Source organism: Scyliorhinus torazame, chromosome 13, assembly GCF_047496885.1.
Source record: "Scyliorhinus torazame isolate Kashiwa2021f chromosome 13, sScyTor2.1, whole genome shotgun sequence".
NCBI lineage: Eukaryota > Metazoa > Chordata > Chondrichthyes > Carcharhiniformes > Scyliorhinidae > Scyliorhinus > Scyliorhinus torazame.
Genome location: NC_092719.1, coordinates 109,066,977 through 109,079,331, shown reverse-complemented (window position 1 = coordinate 109,079,331; position 12,355 = coordinate 109,066,977). Strand labels below are relative to the sequence as shown.

Sequence of the window (12,355 nt, the reverse complement as noted above, 5' to 3'; positions counted from 1 at the left end):
CCCATCAAACACTCCCAGCATGGGGTTAGATACCAAGTAAAGCTCCCTCTACACTGTCCCAATCAAACACCCTAGGACAGTTACACTATGGGGTTAGAAACAAGAATAAAACTCCCCCTACACTGTCCCCATCATACACCCCAGGACAGGTACAGCATGGGGCTAGATACAGAGTAAAGTTCCCTCTACACTGTCCTTATCAAATACTCCAAGGACAGATACAGCATGGGGTTAGATACAAAATAAAGCTCCCTCTACACTGTCCCCATTAAACACACCCAGGACAGGTACAACACAGGGTTAGATACAAAGTAAAGCTCCCTCTACACTGTCCCCATTAAACACACCCAGGACAGGTACAACACAGGGTTAGATACAAAGTAAAGCTCCCTCTACACTGTCCCCATTAAACACACCCAGGGCAGGTACAACACAGGGTTAGATACAAAGTAAAGCTCCCTCTACACTGTCCCCATTAAACACACCCAGGACAGGTACAACACAGGGTTAGATACAAAGTAAAGCTCCCTCTGCACTGTCCCTATCAAACATTCCCAGGACCGGTACAACACAGGTTTAGATACAGAGTAAAGCTCCCTCTACACTGTCCCCCATCAAACACTCCCATGACAGGTACAGCACGGGGTTAGATACAGAGTAAAGCTCCCTCTACACTGTCCCCATCAAACACTCCAAGGACAGGGTAAGCACAGGATTAGATACAGAGTCAAGCTCTCTCTACACTGTCCCCATCAAACACTCCCAGGACAGATACAGCACAGGGTTAGATACAGAGTAAAGCTCCCTCTACACTGTCACCATCAAACACTCCCAGGACAGATACAGCACGGCATTAGATACAGAGTAAAGCTCTCCCAGGACAGGTACAGCACGGGGTTTGATACAGAGTAAAGCTCCCTCTACACTGTCCCCATTAAACACACCCAGGACAGGTACAACACAGGGTTAGATACAAAGTAAAGCTCCCTCTACACTGTCCTCATTAAACACTTCCAGGAAGGGCACAGCACAGGGTTAGATACAGAGTCAAGCTCCCTCTACACCATCACCATCAAACACTCCCAGGACAGATACAGCACGGGGTTAGATACAGAGTAAAGCTCCCTCTGAGTACTACACAGGATTATATACAGCACGGGGTTAGATACAGAGTAAATCTCCCTCTATACTGCCCCCATTAAACACTCTCAGGACAGGTACAAAGAACAAAGAAAATTACAGCACAGGAACAGGCCCTTCGGCCCTCCCAGCCTGCGCCGATCCAGATCCTTTATCTAAACCTGTCACCTATTTTCCAAGGATCGACTTCCCTCTGTTCCCCGCCCATTCATATATCTGTCTAGATGCATCTTAAATGATGCTATTGTGCCCGCCTCTACCACCTCCGCTGGCAATGCGTTCCAGGCACCCACCACCCTCTGCGTAAAAAACATACCACGCACATCTCCCTTAAACTTTCCCCCTCTCATCTTGAAATTGTGACTCCTTGTAATTGACACCCCCACTCTTGGAAAAAGCTTGTTGCTATCCACCCTGTCCATACCTCTCATAATTTTGTAGACCACAATAGGTCCCCCCTCAACCTCCGTCTTTCCAACGAAAACAATCCTAATCTACTCAACCTTTCTTCATAGCCAGCACCCTCCATACCAGGCAACATCCTGGTGAACCTCCTCTGCACCCTCTCTAAAGCATCCACATCCTTCTGGTAATGTGGCGACCAGAACTGCACGCAGTATTCCAAATGTGGCCTAACCAAAGTCCTAGACAACTGTAACATGACCTGCTGACTCTTGTACTCAATACCCCGCCCGATGAAGACAAGCATGCTGTATGCCTTCTTGACCACTCTATCGACCTGTGTTGCCATCTCCAGGGTACAATGGATCTGAACTCCCAGATCTCTCTGTACATCAATGTTCCCCAGGACTCTTCCATTGACCGTATAGTCCGCTCTTGAATTGGATCTTCCAAAATGCATCACCTCGCATTTGCCTGGATTGAACGCCATCTGCCATTTCTCTGCCCAACTCTCCAATCTATTTATATTTTGCTGTATTCTCGGACAGTCCTCCTCGCTATCTGCAACTCCACCAATCTTAATATCATCTGCAAACTTGCTAATCAGACCACCTATACCTTCGTCCAGATCATTTATGTATATCACACACAACAGTGGTTCGAGCACGGATCCCTGTAGAACACCACTAGTCACCTTTCTCCATTTTGCGACACTCCCTTCCACCACTACTCTCTGTCTCCTGTTGCCCGGCCAGTTCTTTATCCATCTAGCTAGTACACCCTGAACCCCATACGACTTCACTTTTTCCATCAACCTGCCATGGGAAACTTTATCAAACGCCTTACTGAAGTCCATGTATATGACATCTGCAGCCCTTCCCTCATCAATTAACGTTGTCACTTCCTCAAAGAATTCTATTATGTTTGTAAGACATGACCTTCCCTGCACAAAACCATCATGCTGCCCATCACTGATAAGTCTATTTTTTTCCAAATATGAATAGATCCTATCCCTCAGTATCTTCTCCCAACAGTTTGCCTACCACTGACGTCACGCTCACAGGTCTATAATTCCCTGGATTATCCCTGCTACCCTTCTTAAACAAAGGGACAACATTAACAACATACAGCACGGGGTTAGATACAGAGTAAATCTCCCTCTACACTGTCCCCATTAAACACTCCCAGGACAGGGACAGCACGGGGTTAGATACAGAGTAAAGGTCCCTCGACACTGTCCCCATTAAACACTCCCAGGACAGATACAGCATGGGGTTAGATACAGAGTAAATCTCCCTCTACACTGTCCCCATTAAACACTCCCAGGACAGATACAGCACGGGGTTAGATACAGAGTAAATCACCCTCTACACTGTCCCCACTGTCGTGTTGGGTGTTTCAATACACAAACGAACCAACACGGTTGTAGATGGTACAACTCTGTTTTATTGTTCTGTACAATAATAACTATTAACTTCTGGCTGTGGTTCGTGCTTCACCAGCTAACCTGTGGACCCAGCCCTAGCACTATCTTGGTGAGGCACTCAGCACATGGTGAATGTCTGAGTGGCACGCTGTGAACTCTGTGCTCTGAGCTATTTCCTGGTAGAATGAGCGGGAACTGTGGTGTTCCCTGTTTTATAGTGTGTGTGCTCTCACTGGTGATTGGCTGTGATGTTGTGTGTGTGTGTTGGTTGGTCCAACTACCTGTCCATCAGTGTGTGTGATTGCACCGTGATATGTTAATGTAGATATCATGACATCCCCCTTTTCACAAGGATATGTGCCTACATGCTAATAAATATTGGTGTGTACTGAGTGCATCTGAGTATGTGTGTGCAATATTTACAACATGTACATGAGGCTAAACTATATACATAGGAAGGTGTCAGGTGCAACAGAGCAACGAGGTTGTACCACAAACAAAACAAGTGCAATTAGCAAACATCGAGAGAGAACCTCTGGAACGACAAGAAAGAAACACGTTAACAGTACTGTAAAACAATTCAGTGAGTCCAGTGTGCTAACAGGCTCATAAGTCCAGTCTAGTAGGTGGGCGACGAATTCGGGTTGACCGTTAGGGTGGCACACCATTCATCGCTCGGATCAATGCTGTGCACTGGCATCGGCTGGTGGGTCCGACTTGGGGACATCTGGTTCCTGTCTATTACCGCAACGCGGAAGGGTTCCCGGTCGTCGGTATCACCGGTCTGCACGCCGTCAGGGTGTGACTTAGTGAATGGGGGCTGAATGGCGCGCACGTCCCTGCGAGGCTGGCGGAATTGCGGAGAGTTGGCAGGTTGAGCTGCTCGACAGCAGGCAGCGTAGTAGCCCATCCTGCCACAGCAGAGGCATTGTCGCGCTTTGGCCGGACATTGCTGCTTTAAGTGGGCGGAGCCACAGTTGCCACACGTCGTGACGTCATGGCGTTCGTTGCGCCACCGCCCATGCGCAGTGCGGTGCTGCGTAGAGCGCGCCTGCGCATCCCGTCCCTCTGCGTCGATGGCCCCTCTTTTGGCGCGTACAAACGTGGGAGGCCTCGGAAAGCGCGCAAAATGGCCACCGTCGTCCGGGCCGCGAGGAACTCGATCGACTGGACCCGCTCGGCCTCGTAGGACCCCTGCCGTGCCAATTCGGCCACCTGGATTTGGGAGTACCGGCTGGTCGCGTTTTCGTGGAGGACGCAAGTCTCGATGGCGGTGGCTAGGGTGAGGCGCTTTATTTTGAGGAGCTGCTGGCGTAGGGGGTCCAAGGTGACCCCAAAAGCTATCTGATCCCGAATCATGGAGTCGGAGGTGGCCTCATAGCCGCAGAACTGCGCGAGGATACGGAGGTGTGTCAAATAAGATTGAAAAGGCTCATCCTTACCCTGCAGGCGCTGCTGGAAGAGGTACCTCTCGAAGCTTTCATTAACTTCCACGCTGAAGTGTTCCTCAAATTTTAGAAGGACCGTCTTGTATTTCGTCTTGTCCTCGCCTTCCGCGAATGCCAGGGAGTTGTAGATGTGGATGGTGTGTTGCCCCGCCGTGGAGAGGAGGAGGGCGATCTTCCTGGTGTCCGATGCATTCTCCCTATCTGTGGCTTCTAGGAAGAGTTGGAAGCGCTGTTTAAACAGCTTCCAGTTGACGCCAAGATTTCCAGCGATCCGGAGCGGCTGCAGCGGGCTGATGGTTTCCATGGCGCAGGATGGCGGGTTTCTGAAGAGGTGCAGGTAGGTCTCACAGTCGCTGGCGAGATTCCAGTCCTGGTATCATGTCGTGTTGGGTGTTCCGATACACAAACGAACCAACACGGTTGTAGATGGTACAACTCTGTTTTATTATTCTGTACAATAATAACTATTAACTTCTGGCTGTGGTTCGTACTTCACCAGTTAACCTGTGGACCCAGCCCTAGCACCATCTTAGTGAGGCACTCAGCACATGGTCTATGTCTGAGTTGCGCGCTGTAAGCTCTGTGCAAGAGCTATCTCCTGGTAGAATGAGCGGGAACTGTGGTGTTCCCTGTTTTATAGTGCGAGTGCTCTCACTGGTGATTGGCTGTGATGTTGTGTGTGTGTTGGTTGGTCCAACTACCTGTCCATCAGTGTGTGTGAGATTGCACCATGATATGTTAATGTGGATATCATGACACCCATCAAACACTCACAGGACAGGTACAGCACGGGGTTAGATACAGAGTAAAGCTCCCCTACACTGTCCCCATTAAACATTCCCAGGACGGATACAGCACAGGGTTAGATACAGAGTAAATCTCCCTCTACACTGTCCCCATCAAACACTCCCAGGACAGATACAGCACGGGGTTAGATACAGAGTAAAGCTCCCCTTACACTGTCCCCATTGAACACTCCCAGGACAGATACAGCACGGGGTTAGATACAGAGTAAAGCTCCCCCTTTGCTGATGAAATTCAACGTGGGCAAGTGCGAGGTCTTGCACTTTGGAAAAAAGAATAGAGGCGTGGACTATTTTCTAAACGGTGACAAAATTCATAATGCTGAAGTGCAAAGAGACTTGGGAGTCCTAGTCCAGGATTCTCTAAAGGTAGACTTGCAGGTTGAGTCCGTAATTAAGAAAGCAAATGCAATGTTGTCATTCATCTCAAGAGGCTTGGAATATAAAAGCAGGGATGTACTTCTGAAGATTTTTTAAGCATTAGTTAGGCCCCATTTAGAATACTGTGAGCAATTTTGGGCCCCACACCTCAGGAAGGACATACTGGCACTGGAGCGGGTCCAGCGGAGATTCACACGGATGATCCCAGGAATGGTAGGCCTAACATACGATGAACGTCTGAGGACCCTGGGATTATATTCATTGGCGTTTAGGAGGTTGAGGGGAGATCTAATAGAAACTTACAAGATAATGAATGGCTTAGATAGGGTGGATGTAGGGAAGTTGTTTCCATTAACAGGGGAGACTAGGACCCGGGGACACAGCCTTAGAATAAAAGGGAGTCACTTTAGAACAGAGATGAGGAGAAATTTCTTCAGCCAGAGAGTGGTGGGTCTATGGAATTCATTGCCACAGAGGGCGGTGGAGGCCGGGACGTTGAGTGTCTTTAAGACAGAAGTTGATAAATTCTTGATTTCTCGAGGAATTAAGGGCTATGGAGAGAGAGCGGGTAAATGGAGTTGAAATCAGCCATGATTGAATGGTGGAGTGGACTCGATGGGCCGAATGGCCTTACTTCCACTCCTATGTCTTATGGTCTTACACTGTCCCCATTAAATACTCCCAGGACAGGCACAGCACGGGGTTAGATAGAGTAAATCTCCCTCTACACTGCCCCCATCAAACACTCCCAAACTTTGACTGACTGTACCATCCAGTCCCCAGGAAATTGCCTGACTGAACAATTTTTAAAAAAAAACAACTTTTGGATTTAGTTCCACTCTAGCTGCCCAGCTGGAACGGATATATACTCCATGCTTTTCTTGAGGACCAAGCATTGTTCAAGAAAGATACAAGTGGCCTGGAGGGGTTATCCTACAAGTGGTAAGGTTGCGTCTCCTGCCATCTTTTATTCCTTCCTGTATACAAACAAAATGCAGGAGAAGGCCATTCAGTTCCTCAAGCCCGCTCTGTGATTTAATAAGATCATGGTTGGCCTGTAGTAACCTCAAATCTGCAACCCACCTACCCCCGATAAACTTTCACCCCTTGCTTACCAAGAATCTGTCCATCCCAGCCTTAAGAAATATTCAAAGATTCTAATTACACCCCCTTTTCAGGATGGGAGTTCCAAAGACTCGCAGTCCTCAGAAAAGTGTTGCCTCCTGCCTATCTTATCTGAGTGACCCTTTATTTTTAAACAGTGACTCCCTAATTCTAGATTCTCCCACAAGAGGAAACAGCCTCTCCACATCCACCCTGTCAATCCCCTCAGGATCTTATGTTGCAATCAAGTTGCCTCTTAATCTTTTAAACTCCAGCAGTTACAAGCCCAGCCTGTCCGCCCTTTGTTCATACGACTACCCACCCATTCCGGGTATTAGTCTGGAAAGCCTTCTCTGAACTGCTTCCAATGCATATGTCCTTCCTTAAATAAGGAGACCAATACTGTACACCATACTCCAGATGTGGTTTCACCAATGCCCTGCACAACTGAAGCATAACCTGCCTACTTTTATACTCAATAAATGCTGACATTTTTTTCCCCCTATGTTGTGCCTGCATGCTAATCTTTTGAGATGTGCTAGGACACATAGATCCCTCCGCATATCGGCACTGTGCAATTCCCACCATTTAGATCATGTTTTTGTTTTATTCTTCGTGCCAAAATGGACAATTTCACATTGTCACACAATATGCTCCATTTGCCAGATCGTTGCCCACTCATCTAATCTGTATCTTTATGTAGCCGCCTTATATCCTCTTCACAATTTACTTTCCTACCTCTCTTTGTGTCATCAGCAAACTTGGCAGCCATCCCTTCAACTTTCATTCAAGTTATTCATATAAATTGTAATCAGTTGAGGTCCCAGCACTAACCACACATTGCACCTTGCCAACTTGAAAAGACCCACATACGCCTACTCTCTGCTTCATGCCAGCCAGCCAGCCAGTCTTCTATCCATGCCAATGTTACCCCTATAACATGAACTTTTATTTCCTGTGTTATGACACCCTGGGCTAGTGCGTGGTCAATTCCAGCCCCACAGGCTCCAGAGTACCAATATTAGTGAATTAACCAATAATTTGTACATTTTCCTGAGATCTTTAATTCCTCAACCACTCCAATGACTTACAGGCACCAGGGGCGGGATTCTCCGAGCCTCCGCACCGAAATCACGATCGACCCGGGAAAATGGGCGTCAAAGCCAAGATCGGGTCTGACGCCGGTCTACGCGACGCTGGTCGGCGGCCATTGAAAGAGCCCCCCGCGGCGATTATCCAACGTCAACTGGCTGAGTTCCCGATGGCGTGGTTCTCTCATGGTCCCACCCGTCGGGAACTCGGCGTGGCAGGGGGATCCTTCACCAGGCCAGGGGGGGGGGGGGGGGCTCCAGGATGGCCAGGCGACCGATTGGGGGCCATCGATCCGCAGGAGCGCGGGCTCTGGAGGGGGGGGCTATGTTTTGCCCTTAGTGTTGGGTGGGGTTACTGGGTTATGGGGATAGGGTGGAGGTGTTGACCTTGGGTAGGGCGCTCTTTCCAAGAGCCGGTGCAGACTCGATGGGCCGAATGGCCTCCTTCTGCACTGTCAATTTTATGATAATGATAATCTATGATTTTCAGTGCCGGTCCACGGTGTGGGTCCGCCATGTCGCGCGTGGCAGTCGCTACAGGCTGCCGCCGTGCGCATGTGTGGACCCCCGACCGGAAGTGCAGGGCCCCATATTGGCAGCCGGGACTGCAAGGAGCACTGCTAGCTCTCTTCAGGTAAGTGAATCGTTCCGGACTTTCTTCAGGAATAGCCAGTAATCTAATTAACTAGTTGCAGCTACAAGCAAAGCCAGTATAAGCCCCGTTTTAAAGCTGGACCAAAACACACCTGCTTCCAACCCAAACAGCAACTTTCAGTTAATTGCTAAATTTAAAAAAAAGTCTAGATTCTAGATAGAAATTAACCATTAAATTTCCTCAAATCATCAAACTACAACCTCAGCACTCTGCTGCAGCAGAAGCAGCACTCCAGTGTAGATCTCACCTGTTCACCTTCACTGAACCCTGTTCTGAAGAAGTCACATTGGAATCGAAATGTCAACGCTGTTTCTCTCTCCACAGATGCTGTGAGCCCCATTTCTACCTTCATCCTGTTAGTCAACATTCAACTGATTTTAGTTTAGTTTTTTTCTGGAGATGCTTTTGGTGCCATAGATTTGTCTTTCCCTTCTGTCTCATTGATTAAGCTTGCCCTGATGTTACCTGGTTCCCTTCAGTGGGAAATGCTTCCTACAGACCCATGAGGAGAGGATGGGCCGACTCATGGCAGTAAAAGGTCCTGGCGACACTTACCTCAGTAGATCTTCACTCTTTGTGACTTGGTACTGATGGTCACAACACTAATACCGCCTCTGCACTAAACCTGTGAGGAGTCCTGACCACTGCCTGAAAACTCACCTCTTCATCTCTGTCCAGCTTCCAGACGTTGATAATTTTGACTGACCTGCAGCCACCACCAGTTGCATCCACATATTTCTTAATCATCTGAAATGAAACAAAATGTTGGATGGGCCTCATTAGAAAAGATTGGGTCGAGGGGTGTGGTGCCTGGTGAAGTGGGAGGGAAGCAGACAATGAAGGCAATTCCCCTCCTTTCCCATCAACAAAACCTAAACAAGGAGGTTCAGAGACTGAGTCTGAAAGGAACACAGGAAATACTCAACCCCTCAATCTTGCTGCTCTATTCAACCCGATTATTGCTGATTTTCTACCTCAATGCCATTTTCCCCACTATCTCCACATTCCTTACTATCAGAAATCTGGGATGGGATTCTCCGATCCTGCGGCGGCTCGGAGAATCGCTGGGTGGGGGGGGTGCGAATCCAGCCACGCCGTTCCAATGCTAGGCCGCGGATTCTCCGGGACCGGAAAATCGGCACGATCGCTTCGGCGTCGGTCGGGGGCCGTTGAAAACACCCCCCCCCCCCGGCAATTCTCCGCACTCGACGGGCCGAGTACCCGCCGAGTCCCGCTGGCGTCGTTCACGTGTGATCCTACCCGGCCGGATCTCGGCATTCTGACTGCGGGGGCCGTCCTGGTTGGGGGGTGGGGGGGAGAGGGGGATCTGACTCCGAGAGGGGCCTCCACGGTGGCCAGGCACGCGATCGGGCTAATTCCGGGAGGGGGGCTATGTTCCTCCGCGCCGGGCCCCTGTAGGTCTCCGCCATGTTGCGTGGGGGCCGGCGTGGATACGGCAACCCACGCGCATGCGCGGACCCGCTCCGGCCGTGCTGGGGCCCGTATCGGCAGCTGGAGCTGCGTGAAGCGCTCCTGTGCCGTGCTGGCCCCCTGTGTGTTGGGGGGGAAATCGCTGCTCCTAGACGCCAGATTATGTCACCGTAAAACGCTCCGGCGTTTACGACGGCGTCAGCAGTTAGCCCCATTATCGGAGAACCTCGCCCCAGATCTGTGTCTGGAACTTGGTCACATGCTCAACCACCGCCCTCTGGGACACAGAATTCCAAAGATTTACCACTCACTGAATGAAGAAATTCCTTTTCGTCTAGGCCCTAAACTGCCTGCCCCGTGTTTTGAGTCTGTGTCCCCTAGTTCAGGACACCTGCAGTCAGGGGAAACGTCCTTCCTACAACCACCCTGTCCAGCTCTGCATGAGTTTACTCTGTTTCAATTAGGTCACCTCCCATTCCTCTAAACGCTACAGAATAAAGATCCAGTTTCCTCAATCTCTACTCATTGGATATGATAGACTGGGAAGCATTACTGAACGGGACAATGGCAGGCATTCAAGGAATGAATAGGTGAACTGCAAAATTTGTTTATTTCTATTTGGCACAAGAGTAGAAAGGGAACCGAGGCTTACAAGGGAAATCAGAGATAGTATTAGATTCAAAGAAGAGGCATACAAGTTAGCAAGAAAAAGCAACAGACCAGAGAATTGGGAACAGTTTAAAATTCAACAAAGGCAGACCAAGTGATTGATTAAGACGGGACGGGGGGGGGGGGGGGGGGGAAGTACAATATGAAAGTAAGCGAGCGGGGAACATAAAAACTGACTGTAAAAGTTTCATGACAAATGTCTTGAACTTACAGTCAGAAACAGGGGAATGTATAATAGGGGACAAAGAAATGGCTGAGGAACTAAATTCATACTTTGAGCTTCTGTTTTCACAAAGGAAGACATGAATAATGTACTGGAGGTTCTGAGAAATACAAGGGGTGGGATTCTCCCTTCTGAAGGCAGAGTGTTGAAGCGTCGTAAAAACCGGAGCGTTTAACGACTGCGTCATCGATCCGCTAGGTGTAGCGATCCTCTGCCCTACAGGGCAGACTCACGCAGCTCTAGCTGCCAATACCGGTGTCAAACGTGCGCAGCGGGTGTGTGCATGCGCGCTGCGACCGGCGCAAATGCGGGCATGCGACCGGCGCGAACAAGCGCATGCGCGGTAGCTTCCTTCCCCGCGCCGGCCCCGGCGCATGGCGTAGGGCTACAGGGGATAGCGCGGAGTAAAAGAGGCCCCACCAGGACAGGCCGGTCCGCCGATCAGTAGGCCCCAATCGTGGGCCAGGTCATGGTGGAGGCCCCCCCCCCCCCCCCCCCCGGGGTCGGACCACCACTAGCCCCCCTCCAACCAGGCCACCCCCGACAGGATGGACGTCGAGGTCCCGCCAGATAAGACCACATGTGAACGGCGCCGGCGGGATTCGGGCTTTCTTGGTGGCCATTCGGCCCATCCCAGGGCGGAAAATCGCCGGGGGGGGGGGGCCGCGTAGAATGGCCCCGACCGATTCTCCTGTGACTGGAGAATCGGCGGACCGATGTTGGGGTGGCATCGCGCGAATCGCGCCCAGCCCGGCAATTCTCCAGACCGCCGTGGGCTGAGAGAATCCCGCCCAAGGTTCAGCGAGGAGCTGAAGGAAATTAGTATCAGTAGAGAAATGGTTTTAGGGAAATTAATGGGATTGAAGGCGGATAAATCTCCAGGGCCCAATAATCTTCATTCCGAGTACTTCAGAAAGTGGACCTAGAAATAGCAGATCTATTGGGGGTCATTTTCCAAAATTCCTTTGACTCTGGAATTGTTCCTACAGATTGGAAGGTAGTTAATATAATCCCGCTATTCAAAAAGGAAGGTAGGGAGAAAACGGAATGATAGGCCAATGAGCCTAACATCGGTCGTAGGGAAGTTGCTAGAGTCAATTATCAAGGATTTCAAGGCACATCATTTGGAAAGCGGTGGTATAATCAGACAAAGTCAGCATGGATTTACAAAAGGGGAATCATTCTCGACTAATCTACTAGAATTCTTTGAAGATATAATTAGTAGAGTTGACCAGGGAGAACCAGTGGATTTGGTTCATTTAGGGCAGGGTAGGGCTGGTGGCAGTGTCGGGCACCGCTAGGGCAGGGCGGTGGCAGCATCGGGCAGAGACATTGCCCTGGAGATAATGGGGGCGTCACCACCAAGGTAGGGCCGGTGGCAGCATCGTGTACCACCAGGACAGAGCCAGTGACAGCACCAGTGGCAGCTTCACGCACCTCCACGGCAGAGTCAGTGGCAGCATCAGGCATCGCCACGGCAGAGCCCGTGGCAGCACAGGCACCACCAAGGCTGGGCCCATGGCAGCGTCGGGCACCGCTAGGGCAGGGTGGTAGCAGCGTCGGGCACCGCCAGGGCAGAGGT

The 12,355-nt window shown here is 50.2% G+C and overlaps 1 protein-coding gene across 1 annotated transcript in view; it reads right to left on the bottom strand.

Annotated features, from left to right (window-relative positions):
* parp3 (poly (ADP-ribose) polymerase family, member 3) overlaps positions 1 to 12,355 on the bottom strand; it is a 61,461-nt gene that overhangs the window by 23,931 nt on the left and 25,175 nt on the right. Inside the window, exon 8 of the mRNA XM_072472045.1 lies at positions 9,111 to 9,197. Coding sequence (XP_072328146.1) covers positions 9,111 to 9,197 — 87 coding nt within the window. The remainder of the gene's footprint in view (positions 1 to 9,110; positions 9,198 to 12,355) is intronic.